Source organism: Arvicanthis niloticus, chromosome 1, assembly GCF_011762505.2.
Source record: "Arvicanthis niloticus isolate mArvNil1 chromosome 1, mArvNil1.pat.X, whole genome shotgun sequence".
NCBI lineage: Eukaryota > Metazoa > Chordata > Mammalia > Rodentia > Muridae > Arvicanthis > Arvicanthis niloticus.
The window spans coordinates 152,992,404-153,018,969 of NC_047658.1; the positions used below are offsets into that span (position 1 = coordinate 152,992,404).

The window sequence follows — 26,566 nt, forward strand, 5'->3', positions numbered from 1 at the left end:
AAGAAAATGAAACGCTGTCTGTAAATTAAGCCACTGACTCCTGATGGGAAGCAGGATCTATGGTCTAACTTTGGCCTTGGCATGCCAGAGGGCGTCACAACTGTAAGGGAACCTGTCTGATTTCCTTAATGATGGAGAAGAACCCACCAATCTGTGCTGCTGCCCCACAGGTCTACTGGAGCGAATTATATATTGCCTTAGGACTGGGATTGGCGAGCTGTAACATAATCAAATTCACCTGCTCTCTGTTTTTTTTTTTCTTTTTGTGCACTTAGGAACAAAAATTATTTTTACATTTCTTAATGGGCTATAAAAAGAAAAACTAGAATATGTGATAGACACTGTACATGTGTCATGTAGACTTTTAACATGTCTCCCCTATCCCGAAATTGTGACTTTTAGAAATGTATACTAGGCCCGTGGGGCAGGCCTTTAAAGATTCCAGCACTTGCGAAGCAGAGGCAGGTGGATCTCATGAGCTTGAGTCTACCCTGCTCTACATAGCACATTCCAGCCCTGCCTCAAAGGGGAAAAATGTTCACCAGGGTCACCTGAAGATGTTGTGAAACGGGTGCAAAGGCTCACCCCAGCTTCCGGTTCTGTAGGTCTGAGGTGGAGCCTGAGTATGTAATGCTGCTGGTATCCATCTGACACCACACAGTTGGACTAAAGGAGACAGGGTGCCAAGATCCCAGCTGTCATTTAACCCCACACCCACTTAAAAAGTAACATGGAACTCAGACACCATGAAATTGATGTTTTCCTTTTGATGGAGCCCAGGCTTTCTTGGACTCTTTATCACTTCACTTTAGACTTGTGAGTGCCCTTTAACTTGTATGGTTTAGTAACATTCAGTCCAGTTGTCACTACTGAAATCCAGAACACTTTGACTATTCCTCCTGGAAAGCCCAAGGTCACCAGCAGTCACATCCTCTTCCAGCCCCTCATCCGTTTACTGTCTTCAGGTTTGTCTGCTTTACACATTTGTGGTCAAATCATACTATGGGCCTTCTGTTTCTGGCTTCTCTTGCTTAGTATGCTTACAGGATTCATGTTAACATGGAAAACGTGATGTTGGATGGTACATGAGCAGAAATGCCTGCTTTTCAGCCAGTATTAAAGATGGGAAACCTGACTTCAGCTTTTCTCTTCCAAAAACAAACTGGAAAAGAAACATCAGAACTTGGGAAGTTTTTCTCACTGTATTCTCTGAAAAGAGCAGCTTTAGCTCAGCTTTCTCAATTTCTAAGCCTTGGCGTGCCTGTCCTCACAGATGATTATTTTTGTTTTTGTTTTCTGAGACAGGATATCTTTATGTAGCCCTGGCTGTTCTGGAACTCACTCTGTAGAACAGAATGGCTTCAAACTCAGTTACCATCTTATGGAAAAGTCTAGAGTATGTCAAAGTTAGGAGGATTTTGAGATGATTTGATTTTTATTTGAGGTTCCGAGGTGGAACCCAAGGCTCTCTTCCTGTCAGGTAAGCATTCTGCTTTTGCGGTCTGCCATCCCCAGTCCAGGGACTTCCAAGGGTTCCATGAGACCCTTGTCATCTTCATTTTCTAACCTCTTTGCCTTCTTTGAATTGGCCTGTGGGATGTTGAAAGGGATTATAATGAACAGGAGGGCTTTGCATGGGAACTACTAACTCATAATGTTGAGGGCAGCCTGAGTTACATAGTTCCTGGCTTGTATGGACAACATGGGGAGACCCTACATCAAATAGCTAACCTAATCCTGTAAATAATTGAAGTCTAATTGTTTATTTCTTTCTTCTTCCCTCTCTTCCTTCCTGTATCTCTTCGCATTCTCCGTTCCTTATGGCCCATACTGGGGTCTGAACTCAGGGCCTTGCCCATGCAAGCCGTTTACCACAGAGTGATACATCCCCCTGCCCAGTTGGACAAGTATTCTCAAAGGTGAAGCTGCTATATGGTAATGTGTGGGTTTGTGTGACTAGTACTGTCACTGCGGTCTGTGGATGGGATTTGAGAGGGTGGAAGGCATAGGGAAGCCATTTTCATTTAGCCGGAAGATACATGGATGAAGCAATGATTCTGCGAAGGGTCATAAGAGTTTTGTCCTTGAAACTTGGGGTGGCCGAGCACTATCTCTAATAGAGGTGCCATTTAATAGGGAACTCAAATGAATCTAAGCTGCTGCTTGGGTAATGAGCTTGGAAAAGGGATCCTGATAATAGGCGTCCTGTACTTTAATACAAAAAGCACCAAAGGTTTATAGACTGCAATTATTTTACTCTGCAGAAGTACGCTTTAGAATCCTTATACCTCACACTTTTTTTTTCTTTTACCTCTCTTTAACTGTGGGAACATAACACTTCCGCCACACTCAAAATGGCTGAATAGCCAAACCTTTTCGGTGCATCGGGTGGTCGTGTCCTTAGCCCCTGTTACTTCCGCCACTCTCTGTGGGGCGGGGCGCTCGCACTTTCATACACCTCGAAGCAATCAAGATGGCCCGGCTTCCTCCCACTTTTTATTGGCCAAATCACCAAGCACGAGGGGGGCTGGGACTAGTATTTGACGCACAGCTGTTTTGACCAATGGACGAAAAGTAGCAGCCAATGAGGCGCGGGAGCTGGAGATCCTCCTCTGCATCTGGGCGGGCATTTTGTCTGGGGCGGGGTGGAGCCGAGCCGGAAGCGGGAGGGCTGAGCGAAACAGGAAAAGAAGGGAAGAAGGAAGCAGAGGGAAGAAGAGAGGGAGGAGGAGGGGTGGCGGCGCCGTGGCGGAGGAGCAGGAGCAGGAGGGGGATGGAGAGGAGAAGGCTCCTGGGTGGCATGGCGCTCCTGCTCCTCCAGGCGCTGCCCAGCACCCTGTCAGTGAGGGCTGAGCCCCCGCAGGTAAGGGGAGGGCGTCTGGGCTAGCTTGGGGTAGGGGGTGGGGGGGGTCCAGGGCGGATGAGGCCTGGTTGGAGGGGGTCTCAAAGAGGTTTGTTTGCAAAGAGTTGAGTGTCTTCGGGAGGGAAGTCCGTGACTAACATGGACAGGGTGAAGGGGGGGTGTTAGTGTTTAGCTGAGGGACACCTGTGACGAGTTGAGTGTTAAGAAGATGGCAGAGGCAATGGTGCCAGGCGATTGAGGGTCTTTGAGAGGGTAGATATGGTAGGTGCTCTGGAGGACGCTTCCTGCATATCGATACATAGCTGGCGCATGTGGGCCTTGTTTCTGCTCCGCAGTAGAGTCAGGAGCCAGAGACTGTGTGCACACCAATGTGTGCAGGGATCACAGGTTACTGAACTGGCACCAGAGGGAGGAGGGCCCAGCAGGATATTTATTTCAGCGTGGACAAAGGAAAACTTCTGAGGGCATCCTGGCTCTTATTTTTAATGATGAAAGGCATAGCACATTGGTGGCCTGTTGTTGGAGGTAAGGTTCTTGGAAGATAGGAGGGATGAAGTAGGAACCCCTCAGGAGGAGGGGCACATTTGAGCTCTGAGAAGGCCATGATGTTAAGCTGGCTGGCCTGCGAAGAAGTTACTGGTGCTGATCCGAGCCAGCTCAGGGCTTCTGACCAAAGGGTGGTTCCGATGCCGATATGGACAGCAAATGGAGCACCCTAGCTTTTCTTGCTGGGTGGCTTGCCCTTCCTTAGTCCAGGCCGAGAAACTTGCTTATGCTGATTCTAGCTTGGGCTGGCGTGTCGAAACCCTAATTGAAGCGTTACTCTTGGTGCCAGATTGGGTGGGGTGCTGTAGGGGGAATTGCCCCTCCCCTGTTACATTTGGCAAAGCTTCTATCGTTTTTTGGTTTCTTCCCTTTCTTCCCATCATTGTCTGTTTTTCAGAAGAGCATTTGCAGGCACAGACAGCACAGGGTCAGCCGAGCACTGAAGAGCAGAAGTTGTTAGCAGAATTCTTACCTCTTCCGTTAGATCTTAAGGGCGGCCCTTGCACATACGTATCTTATTTTGCTCCTGAGTGTCACCTTCCTGAAACAAACAAACAAAAACAAAACCGGAAAAATAATTGAGTTTTGTGTTGTTTGAGACAGGATCTTGCAGTATAGGTCAGGCTGGGCTTGAACTCAGGATCCTCTTCCTTCAGCCACCCAGGCTCTGCGGTTTGATAGATTGTCAAGTGCGTTGAAATTCACCACGTAACAAAAATCAACAGTTTTAAAGTGAATCACTGTGCGGTCAGTGTTGTGCAACCACCACCGCTATCTACTTCCAAAACAGTTGAATCATTCCAAAGAATGGTCCCCATTAACCAGTTACTCCCTGTTTCCACCCCTCCCCCACCCCGCCCCCAGCTCTCCACAACCTCTAACCTGCATTGTGTCTCTGGATTTACCTGTTCTGCACATCCTGTGTGATGGAATGCTGTAGTATGTGTGGCGTCTTTCACCTTCTGTCGGGTTTTCAAGGTCCATCCACTCTGTGACTGAATAATATTCCCCTTTATGTATATATTACAACTTATTATTTACCAGCTTATCTGTTGCTGTGTCTTAATGGGGGAGGGGAGGAGATATGTTAGCTGGGAGATAATGTGTGAACGAACGAGTTCGTTTTATGATCTTTCATATATTCCTTCCTGGGGATGAAGCCCTTTAGTTTTTGACTTTGTTTACGTTCTTTGTTTTCTGAGTTAAAACCATAAGCTGCCAGGAGAGATACCTTTTGTCTCCTGGAGAAGTTACAGCTCTCAGGACTGGTAAGGGTAAGCATAGGTATGGATGGAATAGAATACAAAATGAAGTTGCTTTTCTGTTTCTGTGGACGTCTCTGAGGGTTGTTCCCTATGGCTCTTCAAACACCTTGTTAGGAGACTTGATTTAGGAATGTGGAGCCTTTGGAGGATGGTTGCTTGTAGGAACCAGATTCACTACTTTAAGGAAAAGCATTGGAAAATGTTCCTGCAGCCCGGGGGTGGTGGAAGTCTTCTGTGTAAGGCTCACTTACAGCTCATCAATCACAGACTGTTTTCTTACCATAGTTCTGGCGCTTCCAATACTTATTTTGGGGACAGGGTAGCTTTTGTACTTTGTTCCGTTTGGTTGGGTGCTAGTACTGACCACAGCTGTTGTCTGGTTACATACAGTTCCTGCAGAAAGTTTTTGCTACGAGCTGCCCACTCCTCCCTGGCCTCTTCTCTGACACCCTTTACACTCTCATGACACCCCGTACCCTCCAATCAATTAGTCCAATCAATTATACCAGATAGCTATGGTGAAATTTGTGTTTTGTTTTTTAACCTTTGGAATGGAAATTACAATATAATTATTAACTTTGAACCTAGCACAGCTTGGTCAATTTAGGGTTTTTGTTGGAGTTTTGGTCCATACAGATCAGAAAGGGAATGGCTGCAGAGAACATCTGTCAGGGAGCAGCCTCAGGCCTTTATTCCTATAGTGATCAGATCACTCAGGTGGCACTGTGTAGATGGTGGTGTGGATACCTCACTGTATCTCCCTCCCTGAAATGGATCCATCAAATACCATCTTTTTTTCTCTTTGTTTATTTTTTTTTTTTCAGGGTTTAGCAATGTAACACCGTAACCACTGGATCAGCAGTAGGGATCTGTTTTGGAGGGAAGGGGAGTCGGGGGTGTAGTTTAGACAGTCAGGGTCTTGTTAGCCATAGCCCTGGTTAGAACTCACTATATCAACCAGGCTGATCTTGAACTCCCTGTGATCCTCCTGTCTCAGCTTATAAGTGCTGGAGCTACAGGTGTACACCACTATGCACATTTATTGTACATGCATATTTAATATTTTATATGAGTGTGTGTGTGTGTGTGTGTGTGTGTGTCTTTCCCTCTTACCAGCATTTCATTGAACAGTCATCTCTTGCCATGTAGACCAGGAAAGTACATTAGCCTAGGTACCTCTATAGACAGGAACTTGTGTGTAACTCTCTCACAGGGCTTGTGACTCAACAGATGGGACTCTTTGAATCTGAAGAGCATAAAAAAGCTGCAGTTTGCAAACAGGAAGGCCTTGGCGTTTGTTTCCCCCCAGTTAATTTATGCTTGAGATAACATGGCCTTGCTTTCTTTCTGGTGTTATGTAGATCCAACTAGAGTACCTGACTGTGTTGTTAAGAATAAACTTTTAGTACAAATGTCTGTGTCCATAAGGTGATCCAGCCAGTGGTCTGGGTGCAACCTACAGATGCCATCCATGGAGTTCCATGTCAACTTCAAAACAGTTTGATTGGGCCTCCACTTTTCTTACCACGCCCCTCAATTTCATATCATCTTTGTTTCCCTCTTGTGCTTTAGGGTTTAGTTTAGAACTGCTTCTCTGTTCCCAAGATGCACACTTGGGACACTCATACCTTCATCTCTGATTACTAGGATGCAGGAAGTACCACATGCCCTGTTCCATCCTCCACACCTTCTCTCCTGTTATTTTGAGGCAGGGTCTCTGGTAGCCCAAGCCATTCTTGAACTTGCTGTGTATTCAAGGATAACCTTGAGCTTCTGATCGTTATAAATAGTATGTCAGGGCAGTCACTATCATACCCTCTTGTAGAACAGTAGGACTGTGTGGCTTACAGAATCTAGCGTCTGTGTCCTGATTTTCTTAGACTGGTATTTCAAAGCAAGCATTTTATCAGAAATTCTTTCCCGAGTTCCTGTAATTTTCCTTTCTGTTGGAATTCAGTTTAATGGACATTTCTGGACCCTAGCAGGTTCTGGGAACCATTAAAGGTGGAACAGAGTCCCTTACCTAGGGATCTGGGAATGGGGGCGGGGAATAACACACATATGAATTATAACCCAGAGGGATTGTTGTGAAGTGGAGGTGCAAGCCTAGGAAGAGGGGGCATTTGACTCTGCTGGGACAGGTGGAAGTTGAGCAGCCAGGGGACTTTTCATGGAGACAGGCATTTGGACTGCTGTGAAGTTTGCTGTACAGGAGGGGACATGGGTCAGAAGTGGGCAGGGAGGGAAACTGGAGAGCAACTGGACAGTGATGGACGGTTTGTGCGGAAGCTTTGAGTATAGGTGTAGAGTCAGAGAGTAAGATGAGGCGGACAGGGAGGCCATGAGGGTGAAGGCTGAGGAAGCTCTTCTGTTGTCTGAGGCCGCATTGTCCAGTAGCTCTCTCTGTGGTGTTGGACATGAGCTCTGTCTGGGCTGGGCAGGTCAGCGGCCTCTCACACCTATGCCTGTCAACACTTGGATTTTGGCTAAGGTACCTGAGAAACTGAATCTTAATTTTTATATATCATTTTTATTGGGATATTTTCACACCTTTTAAAACTTCTGTAAATACAAAGCCAGCCAGGTTTATATCATGAGTTTCAGGTCAGCCAAGGCTGTACAGTGAGACCCTGTCTAAAAAACAACAAAAGCCTTCCATAAATTGTCTGTTTTCACGTGGTCACAGAATCATGTAGCCATTACTGCCGCTTTCTAACATTTTAGACTATTTCATCGCCCTTGAAAGGAAGCCCAGAAGAATTAGTGGTCACGCCCATCCCACCTCCCTCCTACTAGCCCTCCGTGACTACCAGTCTTTCTGTGTCCCTGGATTTGCCTGCTCTGCACATTTCATATCAAGTGCGGACCCTGACTGGCATATCTTACTGAATGTAATGTCTTTATGGTTGCCTTGTATGATGTATGTGTGTGGTGCATACGTGTGAGTATATTGGCCCATGCACACTCGGGTGAGACCCAGAACCAGGCTGTCACCCTCATCTTATTGTCTTGAGACAGTCTACTGAGCTGAAGCTTGCCTTGATTGTACTCACTGGACAGCAGGCTCCTGGGACCTGCCTGTCTCCTCTGGTTCAGGCTGGGCTGTTAGGCTCACACTTAGCCCAGTATATCATATGGTGCTGGAGTTCTGACTCAGGTCCTCCTGGCTACAGAAAAGTGTTCTTCCTCAGTGAGCCATCTCCCTGGCCCAACTTTGTTTCTCTTTATGGCATGGATGGCCCCATATTTATCCATTTATCAACCTGTCGTTTGGGCTGTTTCCACTTTGAAGCAAGTGGGGGTAATGTCACTGGGAACAGCGGTGGAGATGTGTTTGTATAAATGCAATGTTTTGATTTTCTCTCACACTTACTCATTTACTCTGTGTGTGTGCACATGTGCATGTGGGGAAAGGGGATGCATGGGCACAGGGGCGTGGAGGTTAAAGGATAGCCTGCAGACATCATCTCATGGTGAGTCCCATTGGCAAAACCCTGATTGCTGGGCTCAGTGGTTGAGCCTTCTTCGTAGCCTACTGATTTTTTTTTTCTTTCTTTCTTTTTCTTTTTTTTTTTTTTTTTTTGATACAGGGTTTCACCTTGTGGCTAAGATGCCTACAATTCATGGCAGTCCTCCTGCCTCAGTCTCCTTGGTGCTGGCGTTACAAACTGCACTGGCTTAAGTTTTCAATTCTATATAGATACCTAACTACTGGGTCAGTTGGTAACTCTGGATTAACTTTTCTTTTTTCTTTTTCTTTTTTTTTTTTTTTTTTTGGTTTTTCGAGACAGGGTTTCTCTGTGTAGCCCTGGCTGTCCTGGAACTCACTCTGTAGACCAGGCTGGCCTTGGATTAACTTTTCAAGAAGCTGCCAGACTGCTTTCCAAAGTGGTATGCTGTTTATTTTACATTGAATGTAAAATTTATTTACATTTACAAAAATGTAAATAAAAATCCATGTAGTTATTGACTGAATAATGGGCAGTGTGGATCTGATAGGATCCACCATGTTGGTTTGGCACAACCCAAAACTGTGGTAAGGTCATGAGGTCAGGAGTTTTTTGGTCAGGCCTCTGAGTTCCAAATATGACACTATTGAGTGAGTTATTTGATTTCTTGTGCCTCAGTTTCTTCCTCTTCAAAATGAGTTAAACTTTAGCATAAACAGATTATGAAGGAAAAATACAACATAGAGAAGACTTCCAGAATACGCTTAGTGGTTAAACAAAATAATCACCACTGTTATCGATGGTCCTTGGAGAGCATCCAGTTTGGCACATTAGTGGCAACTGTCTTGAGGGACTGAGGTCTGGAGTTTACCTTGACTTGCTTGAGTCTGTTGTGTATCTAGAGCTAGGATTTCCTCTTGGTCTTCTGTGTAGCCCACTGTTCATGGCGAGTCTGAGTTTAAAACAGTGATTCTCAATTCAGGGTCATTTTGCCTCCTCCAGAGGCTATTTGTCAGTGTCTGGAGATGTGTTGAGAGTGTAGCTGCCACACCACATGTGAAACCCAGGAGTGTCCTGGCTATTCCACAGCGCTCAGGATGGCCTCGCCATTAGGGATTGTCTGGCCTGAGGTAGGAAGCCCTCTGGTTTCCAGCATCTGCTGTTTGCAGAGTTTGAGGTTAGGTCAAGAGGAGCAGCGTGTGGACTGCATGACTACAGACAGGTTTTACTGACTTTTCCGAGTTGTTTATCCGTTTTGTGCATGCGTGCGTGTTCACACTGGCGCACTTGGAGAAGTCAGAAGACAGTGGGACTTGGTTGAGGTCTACCAGGTGAGTCGTCCTTCCCAAGCTGACCTGAGAGCAAAGTTTTAAATGGGGCAGTTTAAAGCGCCAATATGCTCACTGTCTGTGCTTTCAGTAACAACCTTCAGCCAGCATAGACCGACATTCGGATGAAAGGGTCTCTGGTTTCTGCTTCAATGAACAGGTGATGCCCCTGCTCTACCCGCTCACGCGCCCAGTCTTGAACTTTTCTTCCCTCTTGCTTTGATCTACCTTTGTGGTTTTGGTTCCAGAGCATAGTTTGGTTTTATCCCAGCAAAAGCCCACTGGCCAGTTACTTCCTTCTCCCAGTGTCCTCTATGGTCCCATACCCAAGTCGAAACTGAGTAGCATTTTTTTTTTTTCTTTTTTAACAACTTTTTCCTTTCCCTGCTCCAAGACTTGTCTTGTCTTTGGCCATAGGATCGCTGGTTTGTTCTCACGCACATTTTGCCTGTGGAAACCATTGAGTGGTCTTGGCGTCTGCTTCAAGGGAGGCCAAACCTCCTGGGTTTAGGCTTAAGTCTAATGGCGAGCCTGTGGTCAGGTCTGGTGTGTTTGGAACCTGCAGGCAAGTGTGTATGGGTGCTCTGGACACCCTGGATAGCTTTGGGTTCAGAAGTCCAACTACTCTTTGAGCGTCTGGCCACACGTACTCCTGAGAGGATGTCCCTGTTGCCTGCCTGTGTCCTTAGCACTAATTTGGAGAGTCACTTGCAGAGCACTGGGGCCCGATTCCACATGTATGGGAGTGACAGGAACTGCTAGCTGAGGTCCTGCAGCATCACTGTAGGGCTCCTTTCAGCTCCACTAGGTGGAGCTGAGTCTGGCCTGAACCATATATGTGGGATGTGGGAACCACAGACAGAAATCCAGAACACTGCGACTTGGGAGGTAGAGAAAGGGGAAGAGAAATCAATCCATGCTGTTGAACCCTGTGGCTGTTGAGCTACTTGTGGGTATTCCTAATGTGGGGATTAAAGTAGGTCACCTTCTCAGACTTCTGACAGCCAGTTCTGCAGGGAGCAGGGTTTGGGTACTCTGGTTACTCAGTGACATTCTCAGCTCAGTTTTGTTTACTTTTGGTTTTCTTCTTTTGGGGGGGGGTTTCTTTTCTTTTGGTTTTTTGAGACAGGGTTTCTCTGTGTAAGCCTGACTGTCCTGGAACTCACTCTGTAGACCAGGCTGGCCTTGAACTCAGAAACCCACCTGCCTCCCAAGTGCTTGGTTTTCTTCTTATCCATACTAAACTTTCTTCCGTGGGAGAATAGATGACTGGGGTGTGTGTATGGCATATGTGTGTGTGTGTGTATATATATATATATACACATATATATGTATGTATATATATGTGTATATATATACACATATATATGTATGTATATATGTGTGTGTATGTATAGGTGTGTGTGCGCGCACACGAGGGGGTAGTTTTGAGACAGGGTCTCACTGTGTATCCCTGGCTGTCCTGGAACTCACTGTGTAACTATGTAGACTAGGTTGGCAGTGGACTGGAGAGATCTACCTGCTTCTGCCTCCTGAATGCTGGGATTAAAAGTTTGTGCTAGTACACCAGGGCGCCACAGCTGGTTTGATTCAGAAACTCAAGAACTTTATAGACTTGAACTTTCAAGTTGTTTTGGAAAAGGTGAAAATAGAGTGTAAGTCAGCACAAGAATCTTGTGGTTTGGAAGGGCGGGTCCAGGAATAAAGTTACAAAAACATGTCTATTTTGATTTTCAAATATCCAGCAAAAGGCGTCCTGAGTTGTAACTCTTATTACAAGTTCTTTCAGCTTGGAAGCCTGTGGTCCCGGAGAAAGTGATCACACTGTGTACGTTGCTACACATTAGTTTTGGGGCGCCACCTTCCAGGTTATCTTGTTCATTTAGAATTCACGCCAGCCACCTCTTATCTGCCTCTGTTGTGACCTCTGCTGTTTTGTGGAATTAAAATCATCAGGGTAAGAAAAAAAGTCTCTCAAAGCCTGGAGGGGAGTGGTGAGTGCTCCCTAGGGAGAGGAAGGAGGACAGCAGCCACAGCCAGCTTCCCCTAAAGTTCTACCTGTTGTCTGACCAAACACTAGCAACAGAGGACTTGAAGCTTCCTGACAGCTCTGTGTGGTTCATTGGGGTATGCACCTACCCTGTGGCTCTCTGCACCTACCCTGTGGCTCTCTGCACCTACCCTGTGGCTCTCTGCACCTACCCTGTGGCTCTCTGCACCCGGATGCGGGGCGCTGTAGTTCTTTGGCACTGGAGGATGGAGCTGACTAGGGTGAGTAGGGTTCAGCCTGTCTGCTCCTCTCTTGTTTGTGAGTGTCCAGATCTTGCTGTGGGATTAGAGAACCCATAGCTGTCCAGCTTGACATAAGTTGCCTGTGGCTGCCGTTCTCCTAACTCTCTGAGCTTTAAGAGACTTTTTTTTTTTTTTTTTTTTTTAACCAGTGATTTTAATTCTGCAAAATAGCATATGCTCATAACAATGGCAGATAATACATAAATCTTATTTAAAGCAAAAAGTGGAAGAACATGGTTTGGTATCTGTCCAGCGTCCTTTCTGCCTCTGCTATATATTCATAGATTTACATGGGAAGAAAGGAAGGGCCAGTGAGGGACTTGCTGGGGGGGCGGGGTTGGGGGGAGAGGTTAGTGACTTAGTTGTGGTAGTTGGAGCCAACCTCCATGTCACCTGCCTCACACTTTTTTTACGTATAACTTACATAAATAGTGATTTACATATGTAAGTCTTTTATGTAATGAAGTTAGTAGTGTGGTTGGGGATCCAGACTCTGGTCTTTCTGCTTACAGAGCAAGTGCTTGACCCACTGAGCCATCTCTCCAGCCTCCTGGGGTTTTAAAATGCCTCTGTGCTGTTGCTTTGTTTAACCATTCTATAGAGCAACATGTCTCTTTCTACATTTTTTTGATTCCAGGACATAGAATTGAGAACAGTAGGGCTAGCTATATGACACATTTAAAACATGGGGTGTAGGGCCACATCGATCTCCAAGTGGGCCTGCCGATTTATATTCTCAGCAGCAGGGTATACATGGGCTCATTACCCCCATATGCGGGAGGACGGCTCACTTCTTCACCTGTGTCTGTCCTTGTGGGCAAGCCTCTGACCCCAAGTGCTGGCAGCTTGGGGAAATTTCAGTCAACTTCCTCAGAGGCCTGTCGTATCTTGTTTGCGTAGCTCCGGCCTCCTTCCTGTCTGCAGTTCACAATTCCCATGGACAAGGATCAGGGTTACTCAAGGACAGCAGCTTGTAGTTGAAGGCTGGCCTAGGTGCTAAGGAAGTGGTTTGAGGCCCTTGGATGATGTGAGGCGGGTAGTGGAAAGAGAGTGGAGGCTGGCTTCAGTTGCCACAAGTCTTTCATGTATCTGTATGTTCCCCTCCCTCCAGTATGCCAGCAAGGCCCTCTCTGACTCCCTCTCTTTTTCCCTCCTTCCTCTTCTTCCTTCAGAGTTTCACTCTTGGCCCAGGCTGGCCTCGAACTTGAAATGATGCTGTAGCCTCAACCTTCCAAGTCCTGGGATTATAGGCATGAGCCACCTTGCCCAGCTCCAGGCATTTCTTTTGTGTGTTCATCAAAGCTGTGGGGACACTTGCCCATGGCTAAGAGAGCAGGTTCAGGAGCCTCTTACCTGCATTGGAAAGCAGCTCTACCTTGCCTTCTGTAGAACTTTGAGCTAACTTAGTTAACTTGGTTTACCTCATCTATAAAATGGGATAATAAGCATGTTGCTTATGGTTATACTGGGAGCTCCTGCCACATAGTAAATGCTCAGTGTTAGCCTTCTTTTGGGGAAGTCTTGAGACTTCTCTGTTCTTGGACCCAGGAGCTGTTGATCTTGGACCCAGGAGCTGCCTGGGGGTGGGTGTAGTGAAGTAGGGAGGTTGTCTCTGTGAGGGTTGTGACCAGTAGAGTCACGATCCTCAAGAGGCAAGGTAGTTCAGTGCAGCATGACCCAGTAGCTGGTATGGATGCAAACTTGGGGAATCTGACTCCAAGTAGTTTATCTCAGGCATATGTAAGCATAGCACGATGTAATGCAAACTTCCCTGATGATAATTAACTCAATCCCACTCTCACAGTCAGGCGGAAGACATGACTACATCGGAACTCTTGGACCTGTGACATCTCCCATAAGATGAGTTCTATAGATTGACTACGTGTGACATCTTCTGTAAGATAGGTTCTATAGACTGACAAGGTCACAGTCAAAGGACACCAGGCTATTAACCCACTCCCAGCCTCTGGGCTGTTAACAGGTTATAAATTGAAGGGACAACTGTGTGTTAACATTCCTGATTCCCTTAGTGGTTCCCCGTGAACACAGGGACCTCAGTGAAGTGCCTTCCACAGTGAAGAGATTAAGAATGTTTGGTTAACTCTTAGTCCCCAAGGCTGGCGCATGAGGTTCATATCCCATGAGAAGTGTCTCCCAAGCATTTGCCTGCTTGCTTTACTTATTTCTTAGAGATAGGGTCTTACTAAATAGCCTAGGCTGGTCTGGAACTTTCTCTGTATCCCAGGTTGGCCTCTGCAGTCTTTCTGCGTTAGTATCCTGTGCTCTGGAATTACAGGTGTGCACCACCACAGCTGGCTCACAGGCAATTGTTTCCTAATAATAAAAGGTGGAATTTTTTATATTCTTGGGCCTGACAAGCTATACCACACACCACTGGCACAATGCATGTTATTCTTTCTTGAACTTGGTAACCCTTCTTGGGTGGGGAGAAGAATGATCAGGTCACCCCAGTGGGGACAGGAGGAAGCATGGTCTGTCATCCAGTTTGGCCGTAGTGCTGAACCGTGTGAACCTATCAGCTCTCGGCTTGTGCTCTGTTACACACACAGAGGTGAGGTAAGGGCTGTCTCTGGAGAACAGCTTTATTAAGATGTCATTCAAAGACTGTGAATCTATCCTTTTCGGGGATGTGATTCTGTGGTTTTCAGTATTTTATTTATTTATTTATTTATTTATTTATTTATTTTGGTTTTTCGAGACAGGGTTTCTCTGTGTAGTCCTGGCTGTCCTGGAACTCACTCTGTAGACCAGGCTGGCCTCGAACTCAGAAATCCGCCTGCCTCTGCCTCCCAAGTGCTGGGATTAAAGGCGTGCGCCACCACCGCCTGGCATTGAGAGGATTTCTTGACTAATAACTCAGTGATGCCTGTGTCCTTCGGGCACTGATAGGAACATTGCCAGCACATATTCAGTTCCTGTTCTTCCCTCACCCCCCTCTCTGTGTGTCTGTCTGTCTGTGTGTCTTTCAGGGTCTCACTGTGTAGCCTTGGCTGGCCTAGAACTGGGTGTGTAGACCAGGCTGGCTTTGAACTCACAGAGATCCACCTGCTTCTGCCTCAGAGAGAATGCTGGGATCAGAGGCTTGCAGCCGTCACTCCCAGCTATTATTTATTTTAAAATTATAGGTATTTTTATTCTTTGAGAATTTCACACTCAAAGAAATACAGTATCAACTCCCATTGCCCCCTCTCAGTTCCCTGATACCCTGAGCTTTAGTTTGTATTCACCAGCTGATAGAGCTGCTTTGAGCAGTGGCTGCAATAAACATTGATATATAAGTGTGTGTGTGTAAATTCTCAAAGCTCCTGCCATATAATCTGAGTTGCTGGGTCGTATGTTGTTGAGGGAACTATGTTTAACTTCGGAGAGCTGGACAGACTGCTTGTGAAGCAGCTGCATCTCTTCACACCCCGAGCAGCTGGAGAGTAGAGTTCTGATGTCTCTCATTACTGCCCAGACTTACTAACGTGGGGTTCTTTTGTTTTGTTTTGCTTTACCATGGCAGAGAGGGCAGGACAGTGTCTCGGTGTTGGTTTTGATTTACATTTTCCCAGTGACTAGTGGTGTTGACCTTTGCCGTTCGTTTTGATTGGCACTTTGGGGCACTGGAGCTAGGTCTTTACATTTTTATTTTCCCAGTGCTGAGAATCAACCCTAGGACCTCATGCGTGCTGGGCAAGGCTCTGCCACAGCCTTTTTTGTATTCTTAGTTTAAGTCTTTTGGAGGAAAACATCCAGTCTTCTGCCCATCTTAAGGTCCTTTATCTGACAGGGATAGTGGTTTGCTGTTGTTGTTTTTTGATGACAGGGTCTCACTATGTAGCCCCGGCTTTCCTGGAACTCTGTAAACCAGGCTTCCCTTGAACTCACAGAGATCCACCTCTGCCACCTGAGTTCTGGAATTAAAGGTAAGTAGGTAGTATCACTGACCGAAAAAGCAACTCTCTTCTAAAAAGATAAGAACGTTGTACTTTGTATAGCTGTTGTGCCCCTCCCATCATTCATTCATGTTGTCAGAGAGGATCTTGGATGTGAGATTTTTAAGAGCTAGGAATAACAATTGTATTACAAAATTAAGCCTGTTGTAAGACTTTTTCAGTTCTCATAAGTAATGACTTGGAACTTCTCAATCCTATGGGTATCAAAACTGCTACTCCAACTTCAATTTGTCTGTTTGGTTTTCATTTTATTTTGAGACAGGGTCTCACTCTGTGGCCTAGAAATCTAGAGATCTAAGTGCTTTGGCCCCTCAGGTACTGACTGGAATTAAAGGTGCACCTCTATGCCCTGCAGTGGCTCAGTTTCACCTAAGCAGATCTAGGAGTATATTTAAACATAGCGAACTTTTCCCAACCCCCAAAACCTTGCTTTGTTATTTCCTTTTCTGCTGACACTTCTCCCCACCCTTTGTTTACTATATGGTGTGAACTATTACCTCCGGGCTTCCCCTTCCATTGCTGGTGTAGAAAGGATTTCCTGTAGAACCATATGTACCCTTATCTGAGATTTCACAACTGTGCAGAGAGATGTGGGAAGCTGAAGAGACCCCTGTCAGCAGCTTTTCCCTCTGGGGACCTCTTGGTCCCTTGTTTGTCTAACTGTGCCTGCCTTCATGGTACCATACTGGACATTTCCCAGTATGTGGGCCACATGGGCCGTGCTGCTGAAAGACAGATGGACAGAAAGACAGCTGGGATGATAATACTGTGAGCACATGTTCAGGAGGGCTGCTGGGGCCCGTGCCGCTTATTTATTTGTTTGTTTGTATTTATTCTTATTGTATGTGTATGAGTATTTGTCTGTACCTATGTTTGTATACCAAGTGTGTGCCTTGTGCCTGCAGAGGCCAAAAGAAGGAGTCAGATATCCACACAGTCGTGAGCCACCATGTGGTTGCTAGCAGGTCCCCTGGAAGGACAGTCAGTGCTCTTAGCCTGTAAGCCATCTCCAGCCCTGTTGTTTGTTGTTGTTGTTGTGTGTGCTGTGTGCTGTGTGTGAATGTGCAGGCGCACACATGCATGTGGAGGCCAGAGGACAGTTTTCAGCAGTCTGTTCTTTCCTTCTAGCGTGGATTCCAGGGATTCAACTCAGGCTGTCAGGCTCCTATTGCAAGTGCTGTTACCTGCTGACCCATCTTATTGGTCCACAATTCTTGATTTTGGCTGGACTCAAAGTAGAGGCTCTCAAAGTGAGGCTAGCCTCCACCTCTTGGAGTTCAGTTTCTGGCGTCTTTCTTTCCCTCATTCTCTTAGCTGCACATTGAGCATATCCTGTCTCCTCACCTAAAGTTTTCTTAGTACATTCATTCTCCAGAGAAACATCCTGGTGTTTAGCATCATAGGACACAGGAGTCACAGATGCTGGATTCTGGATTTTGGTCCTGGGCCTGTTACCTTCTTTGCTTAAGAGCTTTCTGACAAGATATTAATAGGTATCATCATTCTTAGAGAGGATAAAGTTTGCAGATTCTGCTAGCTCTTTGGGGCCTCTGATGATGGAGCATGGCCATATCTGTCAGTTCAGAAATACCCAGCTCCCTCTAATCAAGTTGTGAACACTCAGATCCACCTTCACAATACATCTCTAGATTCTGCTTTGTGTCTCCAGTTCCCTGTGATCTATAACAGGAATGCTCCTTACTCAACCACAGGTGCACTCGGCTGGATCAAGACAACCTGCTTCATGGAAAAGGCTTTTCTGGACCACACCACCCTTCCATACTTGACCCAGAGCATCGGTAGCAACTTGTGTGCCAGGCACTTCTCATTGAAAGTATGAAGTTCGGGGCTGGAGAGATTAAGATTAACCTGAGTGGTTAAGAACACTTGCTGCTCTTGGAGAGGACCTGGGTTCATTTCCTTGCACCCGTATGGTTGCTCACAACCATCCATTACTTCAGTTCCAGAGGATCTGATGTCCTCCAATCACATCCCTGGGCCCCAGGCACAAATATTGTGCACATATATACATGTAGACAAATACTCATACACACCTACTAAATAAATAAACTAATTAATTTTTAGATATGAAGATGAAGTTCTCATTCATTCTCTACTTAGTTTCTGACAGCCAGCATCTGGGAAGGAAATGTCCAGCTTCATTCTGATGCAGGCTCACGCAAGCTTCTTAACGATGGGTTGCTCATCACAGCAATGGCTAGTCTGGAAGCCGATAGACATGATTAGGCCCAGAGATGTTAGCTGGTCCAAGTTTGTGAGTCTGTGTGTTGCAGTGGCTACCATCATGAAATGCATGTCAGAGCTTGACATAGTCTAAAAGGCAAGTCTCCTGGACATCAGCCATTAAAGTTCTACCAGGAGACCTCTGTCCCTTTGATCAGCCATCTTGGACATTTTCAGACCTCTGTTGTGCCCTTCTGGCAAGTGGGGACAATAGTATCCTGAAATGGACATGAAAATGGCTTATAAATTTTAACCTGTCTCCTTTGAGTTGATTTTCTACATTTTCTCGGCTCGCTTGAATTCTTGGTAGGGACCTGTGATTGCTGGGTGTCTCATGGGGACACTGTTTTGAGCATAGTGACCTTGGAAGAATTGTTTAAGAGTCTGACAATGAAGAGCTATGTGTGTGAAGGCGAAGAAGCTGGCATCTGCTAACCCATTTCAGGGGGGGATAGTCACTCTTGATTGGGAATGCATTTTTCAAAGATTCAGGAGGCTGGAGAGATGGCTCAGTGGTTACTCAGAGTACTGGCTGCTCTAGTGGAGGACCCAGGTGTGAACGCCAACACGCCCATGGTGGCTCACAGCTGTAGCTCCAGTTCTAGGGCATCTGATGCCCTCTTCTGTACTCAGTGGGCACATATGTACATGTAGACAAAATAGACACTTTTTTTTTTTTTTTTTTAAAAAGACACTTTGAACTTCTCCTAACTTGGACCCCAGATGAAGGTATTTTGAAGTGTATTGGAAGCACAGGGTTCCAGGAGTTGCCCTGGCTACTCCCTTGCTCTGGCTACTCCCTTGCTCTTGCCTAGTGACCCTCGGCTAAGCATCCCTTGCCGGTGTCGCACTGCCTTCTGAGCTACACCATCCTCCATCAGCTTAGGGGCTGACTTGTATGCTCTCAGGGTTCCTACAGCCTACAGGCTAATTGCCTGAATGCTCTCTCCTGCCATTTTTTTTTTTTTTTTTTTTTTTTTTTTTTTTGACCACGTAACCTTAGATCTGGAATAGATTTGGTTTCCTCCTAGGCAAAGGAAGGGTCTCGGAGTGGATGATTAGTGTCAGGTCCAGGAAGTGAGGGGACAGCACCAGTAAGCTGTGCTTCCTTCCAGTTTGACCCAGTTTAATGTCACCATCCTTCATGTTGCTGATCATTACTTACCAGCTAGGACTGGCAGGCTGAGTAGCTTCTCCCCACTCCCCAACCCCCCAATCAAAAAAGGAAGTTAGCTCATGTCTAGGTCCTACCAGGAAGAAGGGAGTTTTGTCCCTGAGATGGTTTAAATACTTGTCATTCCTCAGCTGAGAATTGAAGATGAACAGATAGCGAGACACAAGGCCGCATGGTGGCACTAAGTCTGTATGTAGTCCTAGCCTTGGGAGGTGGCTGGAGAGAAAGGTCATTCCCTGTTTAAGTAGCAAATTTGAGGCCAGCCTGGGCTACAGGAGACTATTTCAAATAACAACAACAAAAGGCACACCCAAGGAGGGTTTTCTAACCCCTTCATCAAACTTCTCAAACCCTGAAGCTGGGGTCAGATTCAGGTACTCTCCCAGTCTTGTAGTTGTTTGTCAGGTTTTTGTGGTCAAGAAAGTGTTACTAGCTCTCCTGTTTAGGAATCCCTTCTTCCATTTTTTTCCCCTGTGTGTGGTATACATGTATGTGTGTGTGCATGTGTGTACATATGTACATGTGCATGAGACCACAGGTTGAGCATGGGTGTCTTCCTCAGTTGCTTTCTACCTTATTTTGTTGAGAAGACTCTCACCAAACCTAGGTCTATGAGACTTAGCGAGCTTGTATGAGACTTTATCAAGCTGCTCAGACCTTAGAAGAGGAGCTAGGCTGGGAGAGAGGGTCAGGGAGGGCGGTCACAAGGAGTCACAGGAGTAGGATGCTTTCTGCAGATGCTGGGACCCCTCATTCTGGCTGCTTCACGTTGAGATGCTGTGAGCCCTTGCCTTGGGTCAGCCACCAGTGCAGTTTCTTTCCTACCCAAGAATGGACCACATTATTTTTTATCTTGTCCAAAGTTTACATATAAGTGAAAGAAGTCAGCTTTGGTGGAGCCCAGGAAGCCCCAGTCACAGGTGACGACGTGACCTGGTCCGTCTTTTGTCTCTGTTCTGTCACAGTCCTCCTGTTACTCTTTCCCCAGTGCCACAGTCGGAACCTGGAGCCTCACACCTCTCCTGCATTAGGCAAGCACTCGATCCTGGAGTGACACCCTTGGCCCTTTTATTTCAGTGTGGTTTAGGATACGTGGAAAGTGTCTGCAGACAGCTTGCTGATCGCCATGTAATTCTTGGCTATGCATTTCTTTGGTTAGACTTGAAGTATTTATAAGGTCAGAAAAACACCCATATTTTGGTACAAAATATGTCTCTTCAGTCCCTCTTGAAGCTCAAGTTGCAGCTCCTTGAAGTGTCTGTTCATTGTCAGCGATGTCTAGTGTCACCAGCAGTCAGCAAGCTCTAGACCCAAGATAGCGAACGGATGCCCCTCCATGAAGCGAGTGTCTGTGGACTGATCTTTCCAGTCCAGAAGCAGTCTCTTAGTGGGTTGCAGAAGTGGGAACTGTTGCCAGTGAGGTTTAGCTTGTGCAACTTTGACTTCCATCCCTCTTTAAAACATTAAAGCAGGGCCAGTGGCCCATGCCTATAATCCCAGCACGAGGGGAAGGCTGAGGCAGTAGGACCACTGAAGGGCATCCTGAGCTACATAGTGAATTCCAGGTCAGCCTGTACCACAAAGTCAGACTCTATCCCAACCAGAATCAATGGACAACTCACTGAGGCTGAACTAACCACCGACCGAGTATCTTCACATCTCCTCCACCCCCTCCACTTAGAACTAAGCCCTCTCCAAGACCATACTGAAGTGGTAGATAGAATCAACACAGTGAAACATAGGCCTTGGGTACTGAGTGGGATGAGATCTGTGGCTCTCCTGTCATGGTTCCCGCACAGGAAAATGTACCACTCATACACATGCACATGTGGACAGCCTCTGAGCTGCTGCCACTAACTGATCTCTGCTTCTCTTTTGTTTGGGCTTGGTTTCGGTTTTGACTTTTGTTTGAGACAGCTCTGGCTGGCTTAGACCTCACCACATGTGCCAGATGGACCTCAAACTTGTGGTAATCCTCCTGCCTCTGCCTCCTGAATACTGTGCTTGCAAACATGTGCCACCATGCTTTGATCCCTCCCTCCCTCCCTCCCTCCCTCCCTCCCTCCCTCCCTCCCTCCCTCCCTCTTTCTTTCTTTCTTTCTTTCTTTCTTTCTTTCTTTCTTTCTTTCTTTCTGTTTCTTTCTCTCTCGTGTGTTCCATGTGTGCCCATCATGCTGGGCTCTTTGCAGTGTGCGCATCCCGCTCCACGAGCTCCTCTTCTGTTTTTGCAGCTGCCTCTTGTGCCGTTCTATCCCTCAGAGCTCTTAGGCTGACAGCTCTACCCAGCCCTTTTATTTATTACGCATCGCCTATGTTTGTTTCAGTGTGTGCTTGTCTTTGTCCGAAACTGGGTAACGAAGCGTTCTGCTTGCTTTGGCAGCACATACACTAAAGCATCGATCTCTCAGAACTAGCCTGAGTTCTTCACCACAGTTCCTCCTGCTGGCTGGAGGCAGCTGTGAGTTTGGGATCCCAGATGAGGCTGGACGACAATTATAATTTATATCAAAATACCATTTCTGTGTGCCAAACCATTTCGGAGCCACGCAGGCCTGGGTGAAGTGCTCGCTCCACTTCTTGTGCAGGGGAACATCCTAAATGAGTTTCCTCATTTCACTAAAACTTAGGTTTTCCCATCTGGGACATTGGCACTCGCAGTATCTGCTGGAACCTTCCTTCCTATTCTGAATATCCGAATATTATTGAATGTGGAGCAAGTGGCTACCTATTGCAGCTAAGGACTGTTTCCCCAGCCACTGTCCATGAAAGTCCTGGAAGAGAAGAGGAATCTTGGGCTTTCAGGATGCTTTGAGGAAGGAACAAGCCCAGTGACTCAGAACTCTGTGTGCGAGCGAGGTGTACGTTTCTCGCCTCAGCTGGTATGCTGTGCGCCTGCCCTTGTCCAGCTCCCGGACACAGATGAGCCAGGATTCTTGGTTTCTGGCAGCTGAGCAATCTTCTGCATGGCTGCTTGGCAGCCGTCCATGAATGTTTGTCTGCTGTGGAATCTGACCCATGGCTTCTCCCATGATAATCACTTCAGGATCATTTTGTTAGTGCATAACTTTATGCTTATTGAAAAAAGATGCCCCCAACCCCCAACTTTTGCGGTACTCATTTTCTTCTTCATGTAAATAAATGGGTCTGTGCCCAACACCAAGAAAGGTAAAATTCTGAGTGGTGTGTGCTGCACAAGCTCCTGGAAAGGAGGCTGTCTCTACACCCTGACGCTGGCAGTTGTTCTGTTCTGACAACACAACTCTCTCTTCACATCCTTGACTGCAAAATAGACACCCCTAGACCTCCACTCTCCTTTCTAACCTCAGAGGGTCCCATGACCTCTGTTCCATAATGTACCAGAGAACCTAAGCCCAGGAATGTTTCCAGCTTGGTGTCTGTTTGGGCACTGTTACATATTGAGAACAAGTGAGAACCTTAGACTTTGCCGGTCATTTACCTCGTGGAACTCAGTTTACAAACTGTGTGCCAAGGCCGTGACTACTGCACGAACTGCTGTCGTCCCCGTGTGAGTCTTCTAAAGGTATTCTACACCACCACCCGCTGTCTGTCTGTGTGCTCTCTGTGCTTGGCAGCCACCTGATCCTCACAGCTACTTCTCAGATTCGGTTTTTCTCCCTCTTGGTAGCTCTGGTCTTCTGAGATCTTGACTCTTGTGTCATTAAAAAAAAAAAAAAAAAACCTTGAAGCCACAGCCTTTATTTGAAATCTTACCCTCCCACAGCTAGCTGAGTACTGTATGCTTCAGCTACTGCCACCAAATAGGGACACTCAGGCTTCATCCTAGGTTGTGGGGTTGCAGAGTCGGTGAGGTAGAGTGCCCAAGTCTGGCTCAGGTTAGAGTAGACCAGATAACCAGCTCCCCGTTCCTCCTCCAGAAGTGTAAATACAGCTGTATGGATTGCCTGAAAACACACTGTCAGAAGACTTAGACCACATCAAAGAGTCACGTCTCTGAATGTATATGCTGTTGCAGTATGTCTTAAAATAGAAAGTTAACCAGAATCCAAGGGGTAACTTTTTTGTTTTGTTTTGTTTTGGGCAGTGCTATCTTGGAGGATTCTCTGGGGAAGGGGGTGCTGAGCCAGGAGGATGCCTAACAGTGCCCGGGGCAGCGAGCAGTGCTAGCTTAGAGCATTGTGACAACCGATCTGGCTTAGTTCTAGTTTAGGGTGACTTCCTTTTTTTAAGTTGGTAAACTCGGCGTTCAGTTTAATTCTGCATTGACAGGAAGATGACGGAGATGACTTGAGGGAGGACTTCATTTTTGGCTCATTTTCCACTATGAGCGTGGATCACTGGAGAAAAGAATCTCCTAGCCCCTCCCTCCCCACCCTCCCCGCACCCGTGGCCATGGCCATTTTGCTTCTTAAACCCCAAAGGACCGGGTTGTGGTGATGACATTTGTCACTGGGTTGTGGTGATATTTCTAGGGCATGGCAGAAAGTGAGCTCATCTTCCCGAGAGTGCCTGAATTAACTAACCCCTCTTCTTTTCTGTCCTCACCCCCGGATCTTGGTGTTTAGGAAAGGTTAGTCACCAGTGGGCTGAGGAAAGAAGTAGGTTAGTGTGAAAACTTGTCAGCACTTTTTTCAGAGCATTTGATTCTGTTGTAGAGGTGATGCCTCTTGGTAAAATGCTGCCTTGTGCCCAGACATGTATAATCTTATGTGGAGATGTGCCCAACAGCCGCTAACTGGAAGCCCCGTCTGGAGCAGTAGCCACAGAAGGTTGATTCGTGAGGGGAAAATCAGTCTCTGATACAGGCCCTGGCAGTTTGACTCCCTCCCAAATCACCATTGATGAATATTGTTTAGAAATGCCGGGGTTGGGTGTGTGGCTCAGTTGGTAGAGAGCTAGCCTGGCATATGTGACATCTTGGGTTTTATCCCCATGGCCACAGGTATAGCACACCCTTCTGAGCCTAGGGCCAGGAAGGTGGGGGCTGGAGTGTCAAAGGTCAGGGTTCCTTTTAGCTGTATAGTGAGTGAGTTTATGGCCAGCGTGGGCTATCCGAGACCCTGTCTCAAAGAGGGCTGGGAAGGAGTGCAGGGAATATGGCCAGGCATGATGGTTCAAGCCTTGTAACCCCAGGATTTGGGAGGTAGAAGCAGGAATACCCTGGCATCCTTGGCTAAGTAGTGAGTTCAAAGCCAGTATGGGTTATTTGATATCTTGCCTCAACCCCCACTCTCATCAAACAAAAAGAAACATGCAACAATTCTGTAACCCATCAAAGCAAGGCCTGGGAGTTATTTAATGGTGGTATCTCTGGTGCTGAGAACGGTGCCTGGCACACTGTGGGTGTTCAGTGGGTGTGAGGTAGATACACGGGAACATTTACATCATGGCATTCTTTCCTGAGAACTGCAGATGCCTGTCTGTCTTGTTAGGTCGGTGCAGATTAGAGTTGTCCAGGAGAGACTGGAGACATATTTCCTACAGTTTGCTTGCCAAAGTTAAATTGTGTTGCACATGTTTTCTGGTTCCCAGTGGTTGCCAGGAAACTGAGGAAATGAGGGGAAGGGGTTGAAAGCCAGCTCACTGTTCTTTGTGGCTGCAGAGCCTTGATGTCCAGTCTCATCTGTCTGGCCGTTCAGCCTGTTCGTGAGGGCATTCGTCTAGACACCCACAGAGACCACCACTCAGTACATCGGCCTTTTGTTTCCCCAACAATAAAATTGGGGTCTGTCCTTACCTGTGCCTCATGTAATGGCTCAGCCTGCTTGGCATATTCATTTTCTTGTCAGGAAAGTCAGTGTGACCTTGACCATCAGCTGTGACCTGCAGCGAGCACTCTGTCTGGTTAGAGTCTAATGATCCAGCTCCAGTGGCACATGTGGAACCCCGCTGTGCTCAGTGCTGTGCACACTGTGTCTGGTTGGAGTCTAATGGTCAGGTAGCTCGTGCAGCACCTTACTGTGCTCGGTGCTGTGCTTTGCTGACTTCTCATCCTAGGTGGGTTGGAGATGGTAATTTTACAGAAATCCTTTTTAGCTTACATGGGTCATGCCTAGCTGTGTCACTGTCGTGGAGGCCTTCACTAAGTATCACTTAGGAAAAGAATGGTAGGAAATTGGACAGAGATGAACCATATGGACTCTTGAGTTGAGGGAAGTGTAGTGGATTTGCAGTCTAAGTTACTAAAAAGTGACTTTGTTCCCTTTGAAAAATGTCGTAGAGTCAGGCTGAGCTGGGAGAGCCTTTGTCTAGGATGGTGAGGTCATGAGTTCAATGTCAGATCACACACAAACACCCAGTTGAGTTATTTCTGCACATCCACACCCAAACGTGCAGCTTTATGCTCGCGATGTGTTGGGTACAGGATTTAGGTCTGGAGAGTGCTCCCAAGGGTGCTTCTCAGGACGATCAGGACACTGACCCCAGGGCCTTTGTTTCTTTGGCAAAGCTTGCTGGTTGTCTCTGAGAGCCAAACCTAGCAAAAGGAAGCAAGGTGGAACTAAGGGAGCGGAGCGTATCTGAACCAAGAGTTGGTTTAAATATAGCTGGTCTGCACCACTGGCAGCTTGGAGGGTGCAGTGGGACTTGTTGTACCCTTTGTAAGGCAAGTGAGGAAAGATGCTGGCACCTGCACACACAGTTTGTTTATGAAACATAAACTCCCCTGTACAGCAGGGAGCCCAGTGCAGCAGCCAGGGTTACTACCTAAGCCGGGAGGGAGGCCTCTCCAGGCCCCTCTGCACTTGCCTCTTCCCTGAGAGGATGGGGGCAGCCTGCTATTGTATAGTGAGCACTGCCACTGATGGGGGTGGGGTGGAGAAAAGTCTCTTCGAAACTGACAGTCACCAGGCTTGAATTTCTTTCCCAAGGAGGAGAAACAGTACCTTGGGAACTAGTCCTTATGCAGAGAAGCATAGCTCTCTTTAGTTTCCCAGACTCGATTTGTCGGCCAGGAGCCTGGTCAGAAGAGGGGGAGCTAGCAGGCCCTGCTCTAGGTTGGCGCTGGCATCGTGCTTCACTGCACATCCTCAGTACTCCTCAGCAGCTGCCTGAAGTTTTTCTGCTGTGCCTGAACTGATGTCATTTCCCCCTTGGCAGACAGCTTGGGCTGTGCTGCGTCTGAGATATGTCACGAGAAGGTGGGGGTGGGTCTGGGCCAGGCGGGGTTGGGGGGGAGTAGTGAGGAGAGCAGGCGGCTGGCCGCCGGGTCCCAGGACTCTGTTTACTTTCTCTTCTCTGCTCTTCCAGAGAGCACTGAGCTGAGCAGCCAGCCCACAGGGGCCATGCTCACTCCAAGATCTTAACTTTTGAGAGCCCTTTGTTGCTAATGTTAGCGGACGATGCTTCTGCAGGATGCCTTTCCTTTGGGGGCTTAGACAGGTAATTGATCGCTGATCATGGGTCCGGCTGGGGAAGGGGGGAAGGGTGGGACCCGCTGTTGTACCTCTGTTTTGAGTAGAGGGCATA

General features: G+C 47.0%; 1 protein-coding gene and 1 long non-coding RNA gene across 7 annotated transcripts in view; both read left to right on the top strand.

Annotated features, from left to right (window-relative positions):
* Positions 1-2,669: 2,669 nt before the first annotated feature.
* Positions 2,670-26,566, top strand: part of Wbp1l (WW domain binding protein 1 like) — a 58,980-nt gene continuing 35,083 nt past the window's right edge. For 2 of the 5 annotated variants that reach the window (XM_076923624.1, XM_034505801.2), the window contains exon 1: positions 2,672-2,863. Coding sequence is in view for 3 of the 5 variants with exons in the window: in XM_034505783.2 (XP_034361674.1) it covers positions 2,774-2,863 (90 nt within the window). In the remaining 2 variants the exon portion in view is untranslated. Of the gene's footprint in view, positions 2,864-26,341; positions 26,480-26,566 lie in introns of those variants that run through there. The other 3 variants (XM_034505783.2, XM_034505773.2, XM_034505791.2) reach the window with 3 other exon arrangements.
* Positions 2,889-17,794, top strand: LOC143438094 (uncharacterized). 2 transcript variants are annotated; one of them, XR_013107160.1, is made up of 2 exons: positions 2,889-3,388; positions 17,415-17,794. It is a non-coding gene; the product is annotated as an uncharacterized LOC143438094 (long non-coding RNA). The 2 variants fall into 2 exon arrangements; XR_013107161.1 differs by lacking the exon at positions 2,889-3,388 and adding an exon at positions 15,051-15,672.